At 44.8% G+C, this 25,128-nt stretch overlaps 1 protein-coding gene across 6 annotated transcripts in view; it reads left to right on the top strand.

Moving 5' to 3' along the window:
• TBC1D8 (TBC1 domain family member 8) overlaps window positions 1–25,128 on the top strand; it is a 143,417-nt gene that overhangs the window by 78,937 nt on the left and 39,352 nt on the right. For all 6 annotated transcript variants that reach the window (XM_081591517.1, XM_081591521.1, XM_081591519.1 and 3 more), the window contains 4 exons: window positions 5,853–5,971; window positions 10,488–10,716; window positions 14,331–14,571; window positions 22,366–22,573. In XM_081591517.1, the coding sequence (XP_081447643.1) occupies window positions 5,853–5,971; window positions 10,488–10,716; window positions 14,331–14,571; window positions 22,366–22,573 (797 nt within the window). The remainder of the gene's footprint in view (window positions 1–5,852; window positions 5,972–10,487; window positions 10,717–14,330; window positions 14,572–22,365; window positions 22,574–25,128) is intronic.

Genomic DNA, 25,128 nt, shown 5'->3' on the forward strand with positions numbered 1-25,128 from the left:
CGCCAGGTTGCTTCAGTGTGTCTGACTCTCTGCGACCCCATGGACTGTAGCCCGCCAGGCTCCTCTGTCCATGGGATATTCCAGGCAAGAATAGGAGTGGGTTGCCATTTCCTTCTCCAGGGGATCTTCCCAACCCAGGGTTCCAAGTCTCCTGAGGCTCCTGTATTGCAAACGGATTCTTTACCACTGAGCCACTAGGGAAGCCGTTAACCTGCTAGGGCTACCTTAACAAAGTATCACAGACTGGATGGCTTAAACCAGGGGTCCCCACCCTCTGGGCTATGGACTGGTATCCATCCATGGCCTGTCAGGAACCAGGCTGCAGAGCAGGAGGTGAGTGGCGGGTGAGCAAGCAAAGCTTCATCTGTATTTACAACCGCTGGCCATCAATCGCATTACTGCCTTAGCTCTGCCTCCTGTCAGATCAGCAGCGGCATTAGAGTCTCATCAGAATGCAAACCCTACTGTGAACGGCACATATGAGGGACCTAGGTTGCTTGTTCCTTACGAGAATCATCCCCAAGCCATTTCCCCACCCCCAACCCCACAGGTCTGTGGAAAAAATGTCTTCCACAAAATCGGTTTTTGGTGCTAAAAAGGTTGGGGACTTCTGGCTTAAACTGTAGGAAGTTATTTTCTCAGAGTTTTGGAGGTTGGAGGTCCAAGATCAAGCGGCCAGCAGGGTTAGTTTCTCCTGAGGCCTCTCTCCTTGACGTGCAGATGGCTGCCTCCTTGTGGGTCCTCAGTAGATGCACCCCAAGTGTTTCTTCCTCTTCTTAGGTGGACACCAGTCCTGTCTAATAAATAGGTAGACCTAATTTAACCTTTTGTTGTTGTTCAGTCGCTATTTTGTGTCAGACTCTTTTGTGAACCCCTGGACTGTAGTCCCCCAGGCTCCTCTGTCTTTGGGATTTCCCAGGCAAGAATACTGGAGTGGGTTGCCACTTCCCTCTCCATGTCATCATCCTGACCCAGGGATCGAACCCACATCTCCTGCATTGGCAGGCGAATTCTTTACCACCGAGCCACCAGGAAAGCCCACATTTCTTATTTTCTCCTCTCTATATTTTTCACCACTAATATGTCTGTAATGGGATGGCTTTCAAACTTTTCTTTGACCTTGACCCACAGACAGGAATATATTTATGTGTTTGTGCATAATTCTAACAAATATTTTCTAAGTCAGTCGTTGCCCTTATAAAGTGGTATGGGGACTTCCTTGGAGGTCCAGTGCTTAAGACTTCACACTTCCAATGCAGGGAGTGCAGGTTCGATTCCGGGTTGGGGAACTATTAATAAGATCCCACATGCCTCCAAGAAGTAAAAAAAAAAAAAAATTGGCATGTTTATAAAAATAGCTGTTTTCTGATGGGCTATTTGTATAGCTGAAAAACACGCCTGCCACATGTGGTCCAAGCTTTGACGTGTGATATACGTTAAGTGACTTTCCTTTTTGGCCCTTTGAGGTCGCGGGTGTACAGTCGGCTTGCAGTGGTTTACGGTATTTTTGACCCTCATCATAAGACTTTCCTGCAGAGGAAATTAGAGTTTGGAAAATTTCTCTGCCATTTGGCACCTTTTGTAGGAAGTAGAAGACAGTTGGGTGGGAAAGTTCCAGGATGGTGTTTGTTTTTGCTGGAGAGACACACAGCCGAGTCAGATTAGGACAGGCTAATGGACTTCATCACCTCCTCCCCTGACCTTCGCTCAGAGATAGATGTTACATTCGGGTTTATTTTCTGTCTCAAGATGTGAGCTTAGTTTTGCTCCAGAATGGTTTTCTGTTGTCATAAGGCTTCTGGAGAGGCAGAAGAAGTTTTTAAAGGGATAAAAGTCTCATTTTGGGGATGACGTGGCCTCAAGTCTTAATTCCACATGATATACTGTGTTGGGGCTCCGTTGGAATTTTATCCATGCTGTCTGTGGTTAGCAGGTGGAAGGCATGCATGGTTTCTCGGATCAGTGAAAAGCTATCTCATGTCATCCATGAAGATGGACTCAGGAAGATAGGGTGGCGGGCAAAGTGTTTGCTCTCCGTGCAGAGTAACCTTTTTAGTGTCAAGACCTAGGAAGTACTGGACCAGAGGATGATATAAGTGTTACTTGAAAGTGAAAATGCAGCTTCTTACTGGAGGGACCCCAGGGCACTTCAAGGTCGCAGAGAGTGAGCTCACACCCTGGTTTGCCTTTCATCTGATACCTGTGACCTTGGAGATACAGCTGACCCCCTTTCCTCGCTCAGCCTTCGTTTGACATCAGTGAGGCTGTGCCCGGAACAGAAAGATCACAGAGCCAGTCCTGGCCCCCTCTGTTCCTCCTCAGTCCTCCAGGTTGTTTTTCTTTTTTTTGGGTGGGCGGTGTTGGACGGTTAAATTAGGAAGTATGTGAAAACATATGGCAAGAGATTGAAGACCAATACAGATACTCTTTTTCCCATGTATTCCTTACCCTTTGTTTTTTTTTTTGTTTTTGAGCTTTTTATTTTGTATTGGGGTATGTTGTGGCAGTTTCAGGTGGACAGCAAAGGGACTCAGCCACACATAATACACGTATCCATTCTTCCCCAAGCTTCCCTCCCATCCAGGCTGCCACATAACATTGAGCAGAGTTCCCTGTGCTACACAGTAGGTCCTCGGTGGTTATCCATTTAAAATAAACAATGTGTGCATGTCCATCCGAAACTTCCTGACTATCCCTTCCCCTTACCCCTCCTCCTGTTTTGCTTGTCTTTTTTTTTTTTTTTTTTTTTAATATTCTGACCAGTTGATTTTACTATGATGCATAATAAAGGCTAAATAAAGATCTATAAGGGGAAGTATAAATTAGGAGTTTAGGGTTAGTATTTACATACTACTATATATAAAATAAATAAGCAACAAGGATGTACTGTATAGCACAGGGAACTCAATACTGTGTAATAACCTAGATGGGAAAATAATCTGAAAAAGAATAGGTATATGTATAACTGATTCACTTAGCTGTACACCTGAAACTAATGCAATATTATAAATCAAATATACTCTGATACGAAATAAAAATTAAATAAAAAAAGATCTAGAGAGAGAAAACTTTAAAGTTCTAGAGAAGAGAGGAGAGCTGGCCACCAAGGAGCCTATGAACATAAGTTTATTGGCTGCAATGGCCCTGAGACTGTCTCCTGCGATGAACTGTCCCCACAGTTGAACTGTTCATCACAGATGAACTTAGGCACAGTCCCCTCCCCACAAAGACACTGTTTGCCAGCCCATGGGATTTAGGGGGTGTCCTGGTGAATGATACCTGCATAGCTGGCAACTGAAGACAATGAACGGACAAGGAGAGTGCAGCCAGTCTAGTAAATGAGACGTACATCTCAGCGTTGAATGTGAGGAGCCAAGCAGGCGCTGTGGGTCTTCAGTTCAGGGGGACATTGTTTAGAGGCTTCAAGAGAGTCCTGTTGCAGAGCCTGGAAATAGGTGGGCTTTTTTGTTTGTTTGTTTTTCGTAGGTTCAAGTCTTTAAACTTTTGTATATGAAGAGCTAGGGGTTCTCAGTTGCTGCTAGTGGTAAAGAACCCGCCTGCCAATGCAGGAGACACAAAGAGACATGGGTTCAATCCTTGGGTCAGGAAGATTCCCTGGAGGAGGAAATAGCAACCCATACTAGTATTCTTGCCTGGAGAATCCCTTGGACAGAGGAGCCTGTCAGGCTACAGTCCATGGAGTTGCAAAGAGACGGACACGACTGAAGCAATTTAGCATGCACATACGAAGAGGTAGCATTGTATCTGCATAAAGTAGACGTCCTGGATGACCTAGTCAAGGGAGTTCACTAAATCCAACTTAAGCCGATGTCCTTTGAGTACCAGCAGAAGCACTGGCACATATTGAGGCTGTATTTCTGGGTCATACCATGCCAGTTTGAGCAGAGCTGGCCAGAGTGAGAACCCTGGCCATATTCTCTCTGACGGCTCCTGTAGAGCTGCTGGTGGCCCATGTTGCTTCTCAGCTGCAACAAGGCAAGAAGGTGGAAACGTGTGGTTTGAGGCTGTTGTTTCACAATGGTCTCGCTCTCCCGTAAGAGGAGTAGGGAGCCTGAAGGGCCAGGGGCTTCCTGGTTGGGTAGGAAGTGGAGATATGACCACTCACCCCAAGTGGGCTGCTTCTTGGGTTTATGATCCAGAAAGAGCAAGATGGGAGGTGGACTCATGAAGAGCTGGATGGGCTCACTGGTGGTGAATGGTGTCTTTCCCCTCCCCCCATGTGCAGATGTGTGCAAGCCCTCCCCCCACCAGTGTGATGGTACTTGGAGGTGGGCCCTTTGGGAGGGGATTCAGTTCAGATGAGGTCATGAAGGTCGGGCCCCATATTGTGGTTAGTGTCCTTAGCAGAAGGATGAGAGTCTGGTTTAGTGATGACCAGAGGATATTGCTTTGATTATGCCATGCCTAACATTTGGAGAATACAGGGGAAAAAAAAACATTGTGTTTTGGGTGTTTTTTTTGGCGAAGGGGTTGGGGGGAGGCTCACCAAGTAGCAGGTGGGATCTTAGTTCCCCAACCAGGAGTCGAACCCACATCCCCTGGACTGGAAGCACAGTCTTAACCTCTGGGCCTCCAGGGAAGTCCCTAAATACCACTGTTGAAAGTCTCACTTTTCCTTATGAGGCATTATCTCAGGTTCTTGTTTTTACTCCTTCCCAAAGTGCACATCAGAACTCGCCATAGGCACCCCAAATCCACAGGTCCAGGGTGAGCTCTCTGGCAGTTTTGTTGTGTCTTTTTTTTTTTTCTGGCAGTTTACGCATGGGGTGTTTATAAAGTCTTCATGAGTGTCCACATTCTGGGGAGGGGAAGACCATAAATAATAGAGAGAAAGGTCAGCTCAGCACCGTGAGTGTCTGCTTTCTGTGTAAGTGGTCCATGGTTCTGTGGGTCGTTACGCCTCTCACATTGGCTGGATTACTCTGCACTCTTGTCCTCTAGCCCTTCATCTCTCTGAGGTTAAGGTGTCTCCTGCTTCCCATTTGAAAAAACTCGCCCTCCTAGCTGGGTGATCACCTGTTTCCACGCTAGACGTACCAGAGGCACAGGTGCCTCTTCTAGTCTAGGACTGAGCTTGCTTCAAGCCCTGGACTTTATCAGTAGGGGCTGGCACAGTTCCCGTGCCAAGGTGTCCATTATCCAGTGGGGAAAACTAGGAGCTCCTTTTGGAGAACTAACCCCAACTAAGACGTCTAAGCTTTTTGGTAACCGTGTTGTGGAATGCTTCACTAATAGGCTGATTGTGTTCTTAGTTGCCTTTGAAAGAAATTAACTTACTAGATAACCATTGAATGTTTCTGTGGTTTTGTTTTAACATGTACAATAAAACCTCTTTTTATATGTGTTCTGAGGAATTTTGTTATAAAACATACGAAGGACAAATGGGTAAACCTAGAAATGATCCAGCGGCAGTGCTCTGGGGCCACGGGCAGAGCCATCTCAAGGCATATTCTCATCCATTTTGAGGGATCCCCATTCTCACAGGGGGAATTCTGTGAGACCATTCAGAATCAGGTCACCCTGGGGCTTGTTTGCTCTGGAATGGCTGTAGAATTATAGACGTTTTGGTCCCTGGAGTGGAGGTAGTCAGAGTTCCACACGCTAGCTAGGCTGGCAGGACTCCTGCAGAGAGGTCCCAGGAGCAGCTCGGCTGGTCGGCTGACCCATCTGTGTGGCAGGTGGACCGTGCCCTGGGGCAGGCTGCCTTCCGTGTCAGCTGGCTAACTGACGTGGTCACATAAATGCAGGACTCCTATTTGGAAAGCAAGTTCATATTCTAGAAATTGGTTCTGTCTCTTAAAATCTCTGTGTCTTTTTCTGTTCTTACCCAGGTGCCACGTTAGAGGAAATAAACCAGCACTGGGACTGGCTGGAGCAAAATCTCCTCCACACCTTGTCTGTCTTTGATAATAAAGATGACATTGCCAGTTTTGTCAAAGGGAAGGTGAAGGTAGGTTCCCCCCACCCTACCCCCCGGCTTTCTTAAAAATTTGACTTCACTGGGTCTCAGTTGCAGCATGTGGACTCCTAGTTACAGCATGCAGGATCTAGTTCCTTGACCAGGAATTGAACCTGGGCCCTTGCATTGGGAGCACGGAGTCTGAGCCACTGCACCACCAGGGAAGTCCTGAAGCTAAGTCCATTGACCTTGATGTTTCTCCCGGTTTCACATCTCTAATCACTGCTGCATAACACTCAGGACACTGCAGCATTTTTGATCATATTCTTTTCTTTTAATAGTGTCTCTACTATAATTGAACTTCTTGGCTTAATTATTGTTGTTGTTTAGTCACTAAGTCATGTCTGACTCTTGCGACCCCATGGACTGTAGCCCACATGGCTCTTCTGTGGTGGGATTTCCCAGGCAAGGATACCAGAGTGGGTTGCCATTTCCTCCTCCAGGGGATCTTCCTGACCCTGCAATTGAACCCATGTCTCCTGCACTGGCAGGCAGGTTTTTTTTTTTTTTTTTAAACCACCGAGCCACCAGGGAAGCACTAAAACCAAATGAATTTGACTTGTCATCAGTCAAATTTTAAAGAGTCAGTCTGACAAAATCCACCCAAAATGGAAACAAAACAAAACCCTCATTCTTGGGCCTAAGGTTTCCTTATCCTTTACAGAAGTGAAGGTCCTTTTTTATCTGAAGGGGAGAAAATGTTAAGATTCATGTTTTTGCACAGCAACAATGTTATTTGTCTCCTGAAATGAATTACTAGCAACTTCTTTGCAGCTGTGACCTCTTGTCCCTCTTTTATTTAGTTGGAGCTAGCACTTTTCTCTCTATGCATGTGGATATTTGTTCTTAAAACATGTTAATTGAATGAAATGAAAACCAAATAAGTTTTGAGAAGGGAGAGGAATGTTTAGGGAGGTCTCTTACCTGCTGTGAGCTATGTCTTATGTAAAAAGTCTCATTGCAGTAAGATGCTTGGTAACTGGTGCTTTGAAAACCCTAAAACATCCCAGACTATTGATTTTTTTTTTCTCTCTCTCTAAAAACTTTGCCTTTCCAGTATCCTAAGTGTTTTGGCTTTTAGTAAAGGGTCTTAGAGTAAATTCTTTATTTTATTTTTTGGAAAAGATTTATTTGTTTATTTTTGGCTGTGCTGGGTCTTCGTTGCTGCTTTTGGCCTGTCTCAAGTTGCGGTGAGCAGGAGCTGCTCTCGCTGTGTTTCGAGGGCTTCTTGTTGCAGAGCACGGGCCCTAGACCGCACAGGTTTCAGTAGCTGCAGCAGCGGGGGCTCCGTATTTGTAGCTCCCGGGCATGCGAGCACAGCCTCAGTAGTACGGTGCATGGACTTAGTTGCTCCGAGGCATGTAGGATCTTCTGGGGACCAGGGGTGGAAACTGTGTCCCCTGCACTGTCAGACGGATTTTCAACCACTGGACCACTAGGGAAGCCCTACATTCTTAATTTCAAAAGGGCCAAGAGGAGCATTGTTTTCCTTTGGGGACTGGGGATAATTCTGGGGTCAGGTGGAAGAGCAGTCTCCTGAGTCCAGGAGAAGTGACCGTGCTGGCGCGTGTCCTCTGCTGTTACCTCTGGCCTGTAGGGTGAGCAGATGGATGCAGGTCCCAGTGGGTCTTTTTCAGCTCATGTGTTACCACTGCAGAGGGGTCCAGCGTGGTTCCCCAGGTCAGGCTGCACTGACAGAAATAGCTGTTTCACAGTTATTTTCACATTTACCTTCTTTTCTCAGTCGCACCTTAGTTCTGGTGGGTCTTTGATTTAGGTGTTTCTCCTCTTAATCAGGAGGAAGGAAATGCATTTCTGCTGCAGTGACTTTTGGAAAGTCAGAAGTAGGGGAGGGAAAAACTTTTTGCTCTAACCTCTTGTGTTCTGTGCTGGAGGCCTGGAAATTAAACCAACAGAAGACAGCTTAATGAGAAAAACAGTTTATCAGCTTGGGCATTGCACGTAAAGGTGGGAAAAACTCCACAGTGAATAGCTCAGTGGGATGGTTAGGACTCGGGGCTTGTGCAGCATCATAATGAAGAATAGCACATTTACAGAGAAGCAATGAGTCAAAGGAACAAAGAGTGTGAGCTTTTAGGGTGGTAAGCTGCCAGATGCTGGATCCTAGAGTGAGACCAGCCACTCCAGTTGGGTTTGCCATGTAGGCTCCTCCTGTCTGGTGCCTCTCATGCTGGTTAAACTCCAGAGTTGTCTCTGATGAGTCAGAGCCTAAGAACTGTCTTCCTCTTTCTGGCACAGGATGGGGAGACACCTTTACAAATGGAGATTTGTATCCTGTTTTTAGGTAAATAGTGGGGAAGGGCAGAGAACTTTTTTTTTTGGCATCTGCTGTTTCTCAAGTGTCTTTAGCTCAAAATAATTCTTAAGCCCAAGTGGCATATTTGGGGAGGGGACATATACTGATCCCTTGGGGCTTCGCAGGTGGCTTAGTGGTAAAGAATCCACCTACAATGCAGGAGACGTGGGTTTGATCCCTGGGTTGTGAAGATCTCCTGGAGAAGGAAATGGCTACCCTCTCCAGTATTCTTCCCTGGGAATCCCATGGACAGAGGAGCCTGGTGGGCTACAGACCATAGGGTCACAAAGAGTCGGACATGACTGAGCACACATGCATACACAGACACACACACAGATACACACACACACACATATAGATATACAGAGAGACACACACACATATATGCATACACAGACACACACACACATGCATACACAGACACACACACATAGATATACAGAGAGACACACACACATACATACATGCACACACATATACACACATACATACACATAGACACACACACTCAGATGTGCCTTTTAAGTCCCTGGGAGGCTGCTGGCCTGGAGTGGGTGCCGGGGACTGAGGGGACCCTGGTCAGAAGCTGGCTGTGTCTTTGGGGCCACCGTGTGGCATTGGTTCGTCGAGCGTCCTCGTCGAGCGTCCTGGGAGATTGAAAGGATCTGGGAACTGGGGCTTTCCTACCTGTATCCTGACCATTCGACTTACTCTACGGAACTTTAAAGGAAGCCTCTGCTTTGAGCTGACTCAGCAATCAAGGAGGCCAGGAACTGTGTGGCTGCCCTTGTGACTGTGTCTGCCTGCTATAGAGGCCTCTTAAAAATCCCCTTCACGTCTCATGGTGCACAGCATTTATTACATATTAGATAACTTTGAAAAAATACCTCTCAGGACTTCCCTGGTGGTCCAGTGATTAAGATTCTGCCTTCCAATGTAGTGGGGATGGGTTTGATACCTAGTTGGGGGGCTAAGATCCCATGCGCCTCTCCGCCAAAAAAAAAAAAAACAGAACATAAAACTGAAGCAATATTGTAACAAATTCAGTAAAGACTTTAAAAATGACCCTTATCAAAAAGATCTTTAAAACAAAATGCCACTCTTGGTTATAACTTTTATAACGTCTCGTGAAATAAAATTTGGAAAAGAAAGAAAAGCATCATGAGAGAAATGAAAATCCCTGTAAGTTTTTACCAGCCTTCAAATTTATTTTTTAAGAAACTTTAACTTACATTTTTATTTTAATGGTAATGTGCAGGATATTTTCTAAAATTGCTCACGCAGTGTAGATTTGGGTAGCAATCCCCTGGTGGCTCAGAAGGTAACAAATCCACCTGCAATGCAGGAGACATATACAGGAGATTCAGGTTTGATCCCTGGGTCAGGAAGATCCCCTGCAGGAGGACATGGCAGCCCACTGCAGTATTCTTGCCTGGAGAATCCAATGGACAGAGGAGCCTGGCAGGCTACAGTCCATGGGGTCGCAACGAGTCAAACACGACTGAAGTGACTTAGCACACATGCATAGTAGATTTATAATGTATTCATTTCTGCTATACTACAAAGCGATTCAGTTATATATACACATTCTTTTTTAAAAGATACCCTTTTCAATTATGTCTGATGACAGGATATTGAATACAATTCCCTGTGCTCTACAGTAGGACCTTGTTGTTTATCCATCATATATATAATAGTTTGCATCTGCTAATCCCAAACTCCCAATCCATCCCTCCCCGCATTCCCATTGGTAACCACAGGTCTGTTCTGTGTGTCCATGAGCCTGTTTCATAGAGATGTTCTTTTGTATAAAAAGACTAACTTTTAAACCCTGGCATGGATGATGCTTCAGAGTTGATGCATTGCGTCCATACCCCCTGAGACCATCATTTGACCTCCTATCTCTGGAGGGAGGAGCAAGGGAGATTATAAAGCAGTAACCCATTTGAGAACTGGGGCTTAGAAGTCGGAGACTCACCCAAAGCCTTGGCTGGTGAGCAGCCAAGAGAGAGACTGGTCTGAGGATTCCCCCAGCTTGCTTCCTCCCCTCTGGGCATGTTTCTGGAGGGTGGACCAGATCCTCATCCATCCTAAGGGTCTGTCTGAGTGGGGCTGGCTCCCCGGGCTCCCGTGCTCGACTGTCCTTGCCCTTTTTCCTGACCTGGGGACCCTCCTCTCTCTGTGTGTCAGGCTCTGATTGCCGAGGAGACGAGCAGCAGGCTGGCCGAGCAGGAGGAGGAGCCTGAGAAGTTCCGTGAGGCCTTGGTGAAGTTCGAGGCCAGGTTCAACTTCCCGGAGGCCGAGAAGCTGATCACATATTACTCGTGCTGCTGCTGGAAGGGCCGGGTGCCCCGCCAAGGCTGGCTGTACCTGAGCATCAACCACCTCTGCTTCTATTCCTTCTTCTTGGGCAAGGAGCGTAAGTGAGGGGCAAGCGGGTCCCTCCTGGTGGAGCTGGCTCTTGGGATGCTCAGTGCTGGTCCCGAGACCAGTCATTGCATGAAGAGTTAGACGGCAAAAGATTTAAATAAGTGGTCAAGACGTAACAGGTTGCATGTGGTTAATTTCCAAATGCCCTGTGCAGACAATCATATTGTATTATATATATGAGTACCACTAAGGTTTGATTTTATTTTTTTAATTTTTATTGAAATATAGTTAATTTACCGTGTTGTGTTATTTTTCATTCTACAGCAAAGTGAATCAGTTATACACATACACTTTGTTGTTTAGTTGATAAGTTGTGTCCAACTCTTTGCGACCCTATGGACTGCAGCACACCAGGCTTCCCTGTCCTTCACTATCTCCCAGGGTTTGCTCAAACTCATGTCCATTGTGTAGATGATGCCATCCAACCATCTCATCCTCTTTCACCCCTTTCTCCTCCTGCCTTCAATCTTTCCCAGCATCAGGGTCTTTTCCAGCGAGTCAGCTCTTCGCATCAGGTGGCCAAAGTACTGGAGCTTTAGCATCAGTGCTTCCAATAAATATTCAGGATTGAGTTCCTTTAGGATGGACTGGTTTGATCTCCTTGCTGTCGAAGGGACTCTTCAAGAGTCTTCTCCAGCACCACAATTTGAAAGCATCAATTCTTAGGCTCTCAGCCTTCTTTTTGGTCCAGCTCTCACATCCATGCATGACTAGTGGAAAAACCACAGCTTTGACTATATGGACCTTTGTCGGCAGAGTAATATCTCTGCTTTTCAACACACTGTCTAGGTTGGTCATAGCTTTCCTGCCAAGAAGCAAGTGTCTTCTGATTTCATGGCTGCAGTCACCATCTGCAGTGATTTTAGAGTCCAAGAAGAGGAAATCTGTCATTACTTCTGCCTTTCCTTCTCTGTTTGCCATGAAGTGATGGGGCCAGATGCCATGATCTTAGTTTTTTAATATTTAATTTTAAGCAGGCTCTTTCACTCTCCTCCTTCACCTTCATCAAGAGGCTCTTTAGATCCTCTTCACTTTCTGCCATTAGAGTGGTATCATCTTCATATCTGAGGTTGTTGATGTTTCTCCCGCCTATCTTGATTCTGGCTTGTAACTCCTGCAGCCTGGCATTTCTCGTGATGTGCTCAGCAGCATGCAGGTTAAACAAACAGGGTGACAGCAGACAGCCCTGTCGTACTCCTTTCTCAATCTTGAACCAGTCAGTTGTTCCATACAGGATTCTAACTGTGCTTCTTGACCTGCATACACGTTTCTCAGGAGACAGGTAAGATGGTCTGGTATTCCCATCTCTTTAAGAGCTTTCCACAGTTTATTATGATCCACACAGTCAAAGGCTTTGACATAGTCAATGAAACAGAGGTAGATGGTTTTTGGAATTCCTTAGCTTTCTCTGTGATCCACTGAGTGTTGGCAATTTGATCTCTGTTTCCTCTTCCTTTTCTAAATTCAGCTTGAACATCTGGAATTTCTTGGTTCACTTAATGCTGAAGCCTAGCATGCAAGATTTCAAGCATAACCTTACTAGCATGGGAGATAGGTGCAATTGTCCGATGGTTAGCACATTCTTTAGTACTACCCTTCTTTGGAATTGGGATGAGGATTGACCTTTTCCAGTCCTGTGGCCACTGCTGGGTCTTCCAGATATGCTGACATATTGAATGCAGCACCTTGATGGCATCATCCTTTAGGGTTTTGGATAGTTCTACTGCAATTCTGTCACATCCACTAGCTTTAGTAACAGCATTGCTTCCTAAGGCCCACTTGACTTCGCTTTCCATAATGTCTTGCTCTGAGTGGCTGACCACACCGTCTTAGTCATCTGGTTCATCTGGATCTTTTTTATACAGTTCTTCTGTGTATTCTTTCCATCTTTTCTTGAACTCTTCAGCATCTACTAGGTCTCTACCATTTATTTCCCTTTTTGTGCCCATCTTTGGGCAAAATGTTCCCTTGATATCGCCAATTTTCCTGAAGAGATCTCTAGTCTTTCCTCTTCTGTTGTTTTCTTCTAGTTTTATACACTGTTCCTTGAAGAAGGCTTGTCTTCTTGTCTCTCCATGCTTTTCTTTGGAAATATGCATTTAGTTGGATATACCTTTCCCTTTCTCCCTTGCTTTTCACTTCTCTTCTTTCTATTTGTAAGGCCTCCTCAGATAACCACTTTGCCTTCTTGCTTTTCTTTTCTTTGGGATGGTTTTGTTCACTGCCTCCTGTACAATAATGGAGCTCCATCCATAGTTCTTCAGGCACACTGTTTACAAGTTCTAATGTCTTGAATCTATTCATTACCGCCACTGCATATTCATAGGAGATTTGATTTAAGATGTACCTGGCTGGCCTAATGATTTTCCCCACTTTCTTTAGCTTAAGACAATTTTGCTATGAGACACTGATGATCTCAGCCACAGTCAGCTCCAGGTCTTATTTTTGCTGACTGTATACAGCTTCTTCTTCTTCGGCTGCAAAGAATGTAATCAATTTGATTTCGGTATTGGCCATTTGGTGACGTCCAGGTATAAAGTTGTCTCTTGTGTTGTTGAAAAAGGATATTTGCTATGACCAATGCATTCTCTTAGCAGAATTCAGTTAGCCTTTGCCCCGCTTCATTTTGTTCTCCAAGGCTTGTAACTTGCCTGTTACTCCAGATATCTCTTGACTTTTGCATTCCAATCCCCAGTGATGAATAGAACATCTTTTTTTGATGTTACTTCTAGGAGGTTTTCTAGGTCTTCATCAAACCAATCAACTTCAGCTTCTTCGGCCATTTATTGCAAGATAAATGGAGAGAAATGAGAGAAATGAAAACAGTTCATTGTCCCCTTTTTTAATTTGAAAAAGAACGAATTATTTTCTGAAAGAAAAGTAATTCTGCAGTTATCAATCATCATCACTAAACCTGATTTTGTTAAGTCGATGAAACTTGGAAAACAGAAATGGTTCCAAATATTTGATAACACTGATCATTTTAAGTTGTTGTGTGTGTCCCTCCCCACTTGTTCCACGTCAGCCACTCAGCCTAACAACCATGGCACTGGAAACATTTCTGAGAACAGGACGCTTGTAAACTGTCCTGTTAGCACTGTTATTCCTTTAAAAAGAGTTCCATGAAAAGCACTTGTACTCTGTTTTCTAAGATTTGGACAGCTGTCACTTGACACAGTCTAAATGTTGGGCCGGTTCCTCCAAACCAGATCACAAATCCTCTTTTGCCCTCCCATTTTTTTCATACCTTATGTCATGAATGCACCTATTGAAACCAGAATTTATGTGGATCGAGAAACGTCTGCATGTTTTGCAATCTTTCAGTTTAACTATTTGGGGGATGTTTCCCTGTTACTAACTTGGTGTGTCAGAATGATGTTCCTTGTGCGTGTGCAGTAGCCAGCAGCTTGGCTTAAACCTTGAAGAAAATGACTAGAACATGAGTTGGGTTCTAACAAAGCAGCTGCCAAGCAGTTCTGCGCTTCCTCTTTCCTGCTCTGGCTTAAAGAGTGTTTGCATTTCCACTGCAGGAAAAGCCTTGCACTGATGCATTCAAATTTGGGTTACATTCGAGGGTAAAATTTGTGTTTGCTCTTTTTCTAGTTAAACTTGTCATCCCTTGGGTTGACGTCCAGAGGTTGGAGAGGACATCCAACGTCTTTCTGACGGATACCATCCGCATCACCACCCAGAACAAAGAGCGGGACTTCTCCATGTTTCTGAACCTGGACGAGGTGTTCAAGATCATGGAGCAGCTGGCCGACGTGACGCTCCGGAGGCTGCTGGACAATGAGGGCTTTGACCTGGACCCGGGTCTGCAGGAGCCCAGCCAGATCACCAAGAGGTAGGAGCCCGCCTCCCATGGTGCCTCTCACCCCTCAGGGGCTTACGGCCCATGCGCCACCTCTCTGGACATGTGCTTTGTTAGCTTCATTGTGTTAGATTGAAATTTCCCTTGTGACATAATCCATGTTTTTCCCGTGTGGTTAATCAGGACAGAGAGATGATAATTGGCAGTGATGGTTTTTCATTTCCTTTATGCAGTAGGCTTTGATGCCTGGATCCAGTTTCTCCTTCTTTTCAGATACTATTTCAAAACTGATTTTCATAAAAAAAAACTTCCAGGAAATTCCCTGGCGGTACCATAGCTAAGACTCCTAGCTTTCACTGCCGTGATCCTGGGTTTGAGCTCTGATTGGGGAACTAAGATCCTGGAACCCCTGTGGCACAGCAAAAAAAAAAAAAATTTCCAGGAAATGCAATACGGGTAACCTCAGATTTCTATTCAGCCTGGGACTTTATTAGTACACATTAAAAAACATTTTGGTTTTTTTTTTTTCCTATTACATTACTTTATTGAAGATGCTTTCAGAACTGCTGGATGTTTTTGGTACCAGTTTGTCATAAGAAAGTTGATCCCATTCGTGGATCACAATCTTGTCATGGTGAAGGTACTTGCATAACTCAGTGAAGCTATGGAGCCTCGATGTGCAGGGCCACAAAGACAGACGGGTCCTTGTGGAGAGTTCTGACAAAATGTGGTCCATCAGTGGAGGCAGTGGCAAACCACTCCAGTGTTCTTGCTCTGAGAGCCCCATGAACAGTATGAAAAGCAAGGTGCCTTACTAAGAGTGTAATTGACGTTCTCTGTTATTTGTTGGCTCCCAGTTGATACTGGACATGAGGACTTCTGAGGTAGCTGCTTGGATTAGTTGTCACTTTAAAGGAGTTTGACTTTATTATCCCAAGATTCAAACTGTGGTATTTGTGCTTGATTCTGATTTCTGCCTTCATGGTTCTAACTGGGTAACAGTAGAGCTGATGCCTTTGTAAGAGTTCACGGTTGTGATCCTTTGAAAAGCAAGTTTCCCAGAAAGTGCTGCCCTGGCTGGATGTTTTTGATGTAGTTACAGAATCACCACTGCTTTCTGAATATTACTCATCACTAAAAAAATTTTTTTTTATTTCGGTAAAATACACATAACATAGCTTCCCAGCTGGTGCTAGTAGTAATGTAGAAAACCCAAGAGATGTAAATTTGATCCCTGGGGTCGGGAAGATCCCTTGGAGGAGGAAATGGCAACCCACTCCAGTATTCCTGCCTGGAGAATTCCATGGACCTCCGTAGCCTGGCGCGCTACAGTCCATGGGGTCACAAAGAGTCAGACATGACTGAGCACACACACACCATTTTAGTTCTTGACACATAATACAAATTTTGTCATCTTAACCATTTTTATTTTATTTTTTGAAACTTTTTCGAAAATGAATGAAAGTCTTTAAATTCTACAGTGCTTTACAGTTTTTAAAAGCTTCACACATATGATTTTTTAATTTTATTTTTTGTTTTGGCCACACTGTAAGGGTCTTAGCTCCCCGACCAGGGATCAAACCCAAGCCCCCTGCATTGGAAGCCTGGGATCTTTTTAAAAATGTTTTTATTTTCAATTGGAGGATAATTGCTTTACAATGCTGTGCTGGTTTCTGCCATCCAACAGTGTGAATCAGCCATAAGTATACATATGTCCCCTCCCTCTTGAACCTCCTTCCCACCCATCTTGGCTGTCACACAGCACTGGTTGAGTTCCCGGTGCTATACACCAACTTCCCACTAGCTATCTGCTTTACGCATGGTAAATGTGTAAATAGTGTACATGTTTCAATGCTACTCTCTCAATTCGTCCCACCCTCCCCTCTCCCCTATGTGTTTACAAATCTGTTCTCTATGTCTGCGTCTCTATTCCTGCCCTGCAAATAGGTCCATCAGTCCCTATTTTCTAGATTCCCTACATATGTGTTAATATATGATATTTGTTTTTCTCTTTCTAACTTACTTCACTCTGTATAACAAGCTCTAGGTTCATCTACCTCATGAGAACTGATTCAAATCCTTTTTATGGCTGAGCAATATTCCATTGTATACATGTACCACAACTCCTTTATACATTGATCTGTCGATGGACATCTAGGCAGGGAAGCATGGAGTCTTAACTACTGGAAACCAGAGAAGTCCTCAATATGATTTTATATTATCCCACAATAATCGTTTTTTAAACGATTTTTTAAATCCCTTACTCCTGTATTGTCTCTCCCTCTCTTCTCTCTCCACTAGTAACCACTAGTTTGTTCTCTATGAGTCTCTTTTTTTGTTTTATTCACTAGTTTGTTGTATTTTAGATTCTACATATAAATGGTATCATATGGTATTTGCCTTTCTCTGTCTGACTTACTTCACTTAGCATAATGCCCTCCAAGTCCATCCCATCCGTGTTGCTAAATGGCAAAATTTCACTCTTTTTAGATGGCTGAGTAATATTCCATTGTATATATATACACCACATCTTTATATGTTTATCTGTTGATGGACACCTAGGTTGTTTCCATATCTTGGAAATTGTAAATAGCACTGCTGTGAACATTGGAGTGCTTGTATCTTTTCAAATTACTGCTTCTGTTTTTTTTGGGGGGGATACATACCCAGGAGTGGAATTGTTGTTCAGTCTCTAGGTCATTTCTGACTCTTTGTGACCCCATGCCAGGCTTCCCTGTCCCTCACCATCTCCCGTAGTTTGCTCAAATTCATGTCCATTGAGTCAGTGATGCCATCCAACCATCTCATCCTCTGTCATCCTCTTCTCCTCCTGCCCTCAATTTCCTTTACGATTGACTGGTTTCATCTGCTTGCTATACAAAGGACTCTCAAGGATCTTCTCCGGCACCACAATTCGAAAGCATCAGTTCTTTGACACTCAGCCTTCTTTATGATCCAACTCTCTCACCCATACATGACTACTGGAAAAACCATAGCTTTGACCTTTGCTGGCAAAGTGCTGTCTCTGCTTTTTAATATGCTGTCTAGGTTTGTCATAACTTTTCTTCCAAGAAGCAAATGTCTTAATTTCATGGCTGTAGTCATCGTCTGCAATGATTTTGGAGCCCCCCAAAATAAAGTCTGTCACTTTTCTATTTTTTCCCCATCTATTTGCCATGAAGTGATGGGACCGGATGCCGTGATCTTAGTGGAATTACTCGGTCATATGATCTTTTAGTTTTTTAAGGGACTTGCATACTCTTCCCCATAGTGTCTGCACCAATTTCCATTCCCAGCAACAGTGTAAAGGTTTCTCCTTTTTTTTCCCACATCCTCACCAACATTTATTATTATTTGTGTTCTTTTTGATGATGACTCTTCTGACCTGTGCCTGATGATATCTCATTGTGGTTTTGATTTGCATTTTCCTAATCATTAGTGATCATCTTAATCATTTTTAAGCCGGTGGTTTGGTGGTATTGTTATTAAGTACGTTCATGTTGCTGTGTAATCATCACCACCATTCATCTTAAGAGATCTCATCTTTCAAAATCGAACTCTGTCCACATTAAACACTGACTCCCCACCCATCCCCAAGTCCCTGGCACCCACCCTTCTGCTTTCTATGTCTGTGATCTGCCTCCTCTAGTGAAATCCTAAAGAATTTGTTTGTGGTGTGTGTGTGACTATCTTACTTTACTTTCCCTAACGTCCTCAGGCTTCATCCATCCTGTGTATTGTCAGAATCTCCTTCCTTTTTAAGACTGAATAACAACACTCCGTTGTACGTATATACTGCCTTTTGCTTACTCAGTGGATACCGAGTTCCTTCTCCCTTTGGCTCTTCTGAATAACGTTGCTGTGAATATGGATGTTCAAATACCTCTTCAAGATTCTGCTTTCAGTTCTTTTGGACACACGCCCACCAGTAGGATTATTGGATTATATTGTAATCCTAGTTTAACTTTTTTAGGAGCCACTCCTCATTAAAACTTTTTTTAAACATTCGTCTATTTTTAACATTGCTATTATTTCTTAAGGGTTTCCCTGATGCCTCAGTGGTAAAGATTCTGCCTGCCAGTACAGGAGATCAGGTTTGATCCCTGGGTCAGGAAGATCTCCTGGAGAAGGGAGTGGCTCTCCACTCCAGTATTCTTGCCTGGAGAATTCCATGGACAGAGGAGCCTGGCAGGCTACAATGTCTACTATGTTCTCTGAACATTTAGGGCATTTAGGGGAATGTGTGTCGTTTTAATTAGTAGTATCTGAATGGCAGGCAGTGTCTAAGAGTTTTCATGTGTTCAGAAAGGATTCAAAGACTCTTCGTGCCATGTGTATATTGTAAATTGATCGCTTTTGAAAACAAAGGTGGAGTTTTGGGTAAAGTCCCACTGAATTTCACTTGGTGTTGTGTCATTTCTGATAATCCGAGAGTTCCTTTGTGGAGTGTGGATGCTGCTCACCCCTCTTATGAAAGGGGACCCTTTGGTCTTCTGACTCTCAGTCCCTAGCTCCTCTGTGTACCTCTGGCCCCAGGCTTCCCATGACTGAGTCCTGCTCCATCTCAGGGCCCAGAAGACAACCCAGGACAGAGGGTCCTCTCTCTCCCGTATTTCTTCAGCCGTTTCTATATAATTTGATACCTGAGTGTTTTTAGTCCAGCTTACAAAGATCTGTTAAAAATGAAGAAAGCCATCCCTGTTGTATGCATTGTTAAAGAGCTCATGGAGGGATTTCCCTGGTGGTCCAGTGGCTAAGACTGTGCTGCCAATGCTGGGGGCCTGGGTTCAATCCCTGATTAGGGAACTAGATCCCACATATTGCAACTAAGAGTCCCACGCCTCAACCAAAGATCCTGCATGCTGCAATGAAGATGAAGATCCCTCGTGATGCAGCCAAGACCTGGTGCAGCCAAATCAATACATGTGAACAAAAAGAAAAGCACTCATGGGAACCACCAAGGAGAGGTTTGATGTCTTTCACCACGTTTGCACTCAGACGGGGAGGCCAGCTCATAGCTGAAGCGCTCTGGTCTGTCCATGGGCTTGGGATCTCAGGTGATTCTTCATACAGTTCCTGATGTTCTGTCATGACTGTACTTCTAGGGGTGGCATTTTTAATTTGGGGTAGAAATGAGCAAAGGAAAGGAAAATGGAAGGTCTGTAGCACTTAGGACCGTTTGGGAAACGTCATCCATTTTGGAACAAAACTCATCCATGTTGAGAATCCTGCAGAAACAGGTGAATTGTACAAGACTGCCGGCCCCAACCCCAAGTTCTGGAAACTTGTAGAAGGAGAGGAGAGAAAGGGCACAAAGGACCCCAGCGATGGCCAGTGGTGGGGGTTTGCCTGGCCCTCGGGTGTCTGGGGCCCCAAGGTAGACGTCAGGGTCTCGGTCCATGGCGTATTTTGCCGGTCACTGCACTTGAGTGACTTCCTCCAAAAGTGAAAGGCATGTCGTTCCCGCCAGCTCCTGGCAGGTTCTCACTTGCAGCTCTCTGTCCTGGAGACGTCAGCCTGTGGACGTAAACAGGTAATGACTCAGTCAGCTTGACATCCTGCCAGGACAGTCCAGGTTGAACTTGAGGGAAACAGGCTCTTCTTGCTCAGGGCACAGTGTGGGGCTGGAATGCTCCTCCCCCTTTTGTTGATGTAGCTTTACTTCCGTTCCCAGATAACGGCTTTGAAAGGTGCCCTTAGGGTCGGATTACGGGTTAGTCAAGATTGCTGCTCGGGTGCTCCCCTGGGACTTTGGGACACTGAGCAGAGCGAGCTGGGAGCTCCCAGGGGAGCAGGGAGGAGGGGATGGGGCGCCGTCACCCGGGTCCCTGAGACACGTTAGGGCTGACGGGACTCTCCAGAGGACGGCCTGACCCTCCCGATGCAGGTGCAGGATCCAGGGGGCCACAGGGGGCCAGTGGGGCGAGGCCTGGGAGGGGGCTTCCCAGAGGGCGGGAACGAGGAACAGATTGATTGGCCCTGATACTTCAACCAGGAAATATCAGTTCTGAAGATGTAAAGGATGGGGTGAGATGAGGATAGCCCACTATTTTAGGGGACCTCACACAGTTCATCTCAGGAGAGAGTCTTGGGGCCCATGAAGCCAGTAAATGTATGCAGGCTCCTTGGGTGGCCAGCTTCTGCTTTTCACTGGCACATTAAGGTTCTCTCTCTAGATCTTGTATTTTTAATTTAATTTTGATTTTATATTAAATACTTCCCTAGTGGCTCAGTGGTAAAGAACAAGCCTGTCAGTTCAGGAGACAAGAGACATGGGTTCGATCCCTGGGTCAGGAAGATCCCCTGGAGGAGGGCATGGCAACCCACTCCAGTATTCTTGCCTAGAGAATCCCATGGACAGAGGCAGCTGGCGGGCTATGTAGTTCATGGGATCACAAAGAGTAGGACATGACTGAAGTGACTTAGCACAAGCACTGCTGCTGCTGCTAAGTCGCTTCAGTCGTGTCCGACTCTGTGTGACTCCATAGAAGGCAGCCCACCAGGCTCCCCCATCCCTGGGATTCTCCAGGCAAGAACACTGGAGTGGGTTGCCATTTCCTTCTCCAATGCATGATAGTGAAAAGTGAAAGTGAAGTCGCTTCAGTTGTGTCCGACTCTGTGCGACCCCATGGACTGAAGCCCACCAGGCTCCTCCGTCCATGGGATTTTCCAGGCAAGAGGACTGGAGTGGGTTGCCATCGCCTTCTCCCAGCACAAGCACAACAGTTGGTTTACAATGCTGTGTTAGTTTCAGGTGTACAGCAAAGTGATTCAGTTATCCATATACATATATCCATTCTTTTTTAGATTCTTTTTCCATACAGATTATCAGAGTATTGAGTAGAGTTCCTTGTGCTATACAGTCAGTCCTTGTGATTACTTGTTCTATATATAGTAGTGTGTATGTGTTAATCCTGAACTTCTAATTTATCCCTACCCTGCCTTTCCCCTTTGATAACCATAAGTGTGTTTTCTAAGCCTGTGAGTCTGTTTTGTAAATAAGTTCATTTGTATAATTTTTTAGATCCCACATATAAGTGATAGATATGGTATTTGTCTTTCTTTGTCTTACTTCATTTAATATGATAATCTATGTCCATCCCTGTTGCTGCAGATGGCATTATTTCATTCTTTTTTTATGTATGAGTAATATTCTGCTGTGTATATTCTATATACCACATCTTCTTTATCCATTCAACTGTGGATGGACATTCAGGTTGCTTCCATGTCCTGGCTCTTGTAAACAATGCTGCAGTGAACACTCGGGTATGTGTATCTTTTTGAGTTACCATTTCCTCCTGATATATGCCCAGAAGTGGGATTTCAGGGTCATATGGTAGCTCTATTTTTAGTTTTTTAAAAAATTTAGTTATTTTTAATTGAAGGATAATTGCTTTACGGTATTGTGTTGGTTTCTACCAAACATCAGCATATTTTTAGTTTTTAAAGGAACCTCCACACTGTTCTCCATAGTGGCTGCAACAATTTACATTTCCACCAACAGAGTAGGAGAGTTCATACTAGATTCTTACACATTTGCTTTGTGATAATTCATAGTGTTACTCAAACCAGGAAGGCAGACTTGCACTGGTCTGTGTTCGCTGCATCACCTCTGTGCAGAGGTGACTTATTTGGCCTTTGGTTCTCACTCCAAAGGTTGGCTGTGGGGTGGGGAGGGGGCTGGAGAGGTGCGAGAACTGGGGGCCTAGCACCTTTCTGCATCCCCTTCTATATCAGGTTGTGCCAGGGGTTTAAAAGTGTTTTTATTTATAATCTAGTGAGTTCAGTCACCATGTCTGCCTCTCTCCCTTCTCCCTCCTTCGCCAGGGACCTGGAAGCTAGGGCACAGAACGAGTTCTTCCGGGCCTTCTTCAGGCTGCCAAGGCGGGAGAAGCTGCACGCCGTCCTGGACTGTTCCCTCTGGACCCCGTTCAGCCGCTGTCACACCGCTGGGCAGATGTTCACCTCCGACAGTTACATCTGCTTTGCCAGCAAGGAGGCCGGCTGCTGCAAAGTCATCCTGCCACTCCGAGAGGTAGACCTGCCCTCCTCCCATGGGGCGGGGTGGGGGGCAGGGGGGTGTGGTTGCTGGGAGACAGAGGGGATGGATGCTCACAGGGGAAGGCTCTGCCTCTGAGGATGGGCGAGTTTAGAGGGATGCTTGGCCTGAGTTGACCAGGGGCCCCTGCTTTTTTCTGTTGTTGCCTGGCAACCTGAAATTTGCATAGATGTGAATGGTGAGAACAGGCACCCTGGCTTCCACATTATTGATAAAGCTCTTATTAAAATGTTCATGCCTAGCAATGAAAGCTTTTCCAACAGCCGTTAGGAAGGAGTCCTCCCCTTTCACCCACCAAGAGGGAAGAGAAAAAAGTGACCTATTAATCACCTTTTGAAAAGAAATGTCAAGTTGCTTCGTTTGTATATCCTTCTAGAATTTTACATAAAAATTTAGAAAAATGCTTCTCTTCCTGGTGGCTCAGATGGTAAAGAATCTGCCTGCAATGCAAGAAACCTGGGTTTGATCCCTGAGTCAGAAGCGTCCCTGGAGAAGGGAATGGCTACCTACTCCAATATTGTTGCCTGAAGAATCCCATGGACAGAGGAGCCTGGTGAGCTACAGTCCGTGGGGTTGCGTAGAGTCGGACACGACTGAGCAACTAACACTTTCTCTTTCCAGCTATAAAATTCCAGAGTTCTCTTCTTGGAAGTGGAGTCTGCTTTGAGATCTGCTGAGCTCAGTCCTGTGGTTTCGGGGCATGTCTGTTGTGACAGGACCCACAGCTCTGTCAAATGTCAGGACTTCCAAACTCGTGCTGTTATAATGTACAGACTAAGCAGTATTCAGAAAAACTCAGTTTTTTCATTCATGTGATTGACTCCCATTTTTCTGCAGCAGATGACTTCATTTTACAAATGCCCTTAGAGCAGAGCAAGAATTCCTTATATAGTTATTTTTTAAAATTATATACATATAATGTGAAGTCAAGTGGGCCTTAGGAAGCATCACTATGAACAAAGCTAGTGGAGGGGGTGGAATTCCAGTTGAGCTATTTCAAATCCTAAAAGATGATGCTGTGAAAGTGCTGCACTCAATATGCCAGCAAATTTGGAAAATGCAGCAGTTGCCACAGGACTGGAAAAGATCAGTTTTCATTCCAATCCCAAAGAAAGGCAATGCCAAAGAGTGCTCGAACTACCGCACAATTGCACTCATCTCACTCATCTCACAATTGCACTCATCTCACACTCATCTCTAGTAAAGTAATGCTCAAAATTCTCCAAGCCAGGCTTCAACAGTACGTGAATCCTGAACTTCCAGATGTTCAAGCTGGTTTTAGAAAAGGCGGAGGAACCAGAGATCAAATTGCCAACATCCCCTGGATCGTTGAAAAAGCAAGAGAGTTCCAGCAAAACTTCTATTTCTGCTTTATTGACTACGCCAAAGCCTTTGACTGTGTGGATCACCACAAATTGTGGAAAATTCTTAAAGAGATGGGAATACCAGACCATCTGAGAAATCTGCCTCTTGAGAAACCTGTGTGCAGGTCAGGAAGCAACAGTTAGAACTGGACATGGAACAACAGACTGGTTCCAAATAGGAAAAGGAGTACGTCAAGGCTGTATATTGTCACCCTGCTTATTTAACTTACATGCAGAGTACATCATGAGAAACGCTGGGCTGGAAGAAGCACAAGCTGGAATCAGGATTTCTGGGAGAAATATCAATAACCTCAGATATGCAGATGACACCACCCTTATGACAGAAAGTGAAGAAGAACTAAAAGAGCCTCTTGATGAAAGAGAAGGAGGAGAGTGAAAAAGTTGTCTTAAAGCTCAACATTCAGAAAACTAAGATCATGGCTTCCAGTCCCATCACTTCATGGGAAATAGATGGGGAAACAGTGGCTGGCTTTATTTTTGGGGGCTCCAAAATCAGTGCAGATGGTGATTGGAGCCATGAAATTAAAAGATGCTTACTCCTTGGAAGGAAAGTTATGACCAACCTAGACAGCATATTAAAAAGCAGAGACATTACTTTGCCAGCAAAGGTCCATCTAGTCAAGGCTATGGTTTTTCTAGTAGTCATGTATGGATGTGAGAGTTGGACTATAAAGAAAGCTGAGCACTGAAGAGTTGATGCTTTTGAACTGTGGTGTTGGAGAAGACTCTTAAGAGTCCCTTGGACTGCAAGGAGATCCAACCAGTCCATCCTAAAGGAAATCAGTCCTGAATATTCATTGAAAGGACTGATGCTGAAGCTGAAACTCCTAATAATTTGACCACCTTATGCAAATAGCTGACTCATTTGAAAAGACCCTGATGCTGGGAAAGATTGAAGGCGGGAGGAGAAGGGGACAACAGAGGATGAGATGGTTGGATAGCATCACTGACTCAATGGACATGAGTTTGAGTAAACTTCCGGAGGTGGTGATAGACAGGGAGGCCTGGCGTGCTGCAGCCCACGGGGTCGGAAAGAGTCGGACACGGCTGAGCAGCTGAACTGAACTGAACATATACATGACATTTATCATTTTAACCATTTTTAAGTGTTATGGTTCAGTAGTATTAAGTCCATTCACATTTTGT

The sequence above is a fragment of the Giraffa tippelskirchi genome, chromosome 4 (assembly GCF_054371585.1).
Source record: "Giraffa tippelskirchi isolate mGirTip1 chromosome 4, T2T-mGirTip1v1.2.pri, whole genome shotgun sequence".
In the NCBI taxonomy this organism is placed as follows: domain Eukaryota; kingdom Metazoa; phylum Chordata; class Mammalia; order Artiodactyla; family Giraffidae; genus Giraffa; species Giraffa tippelskirchi.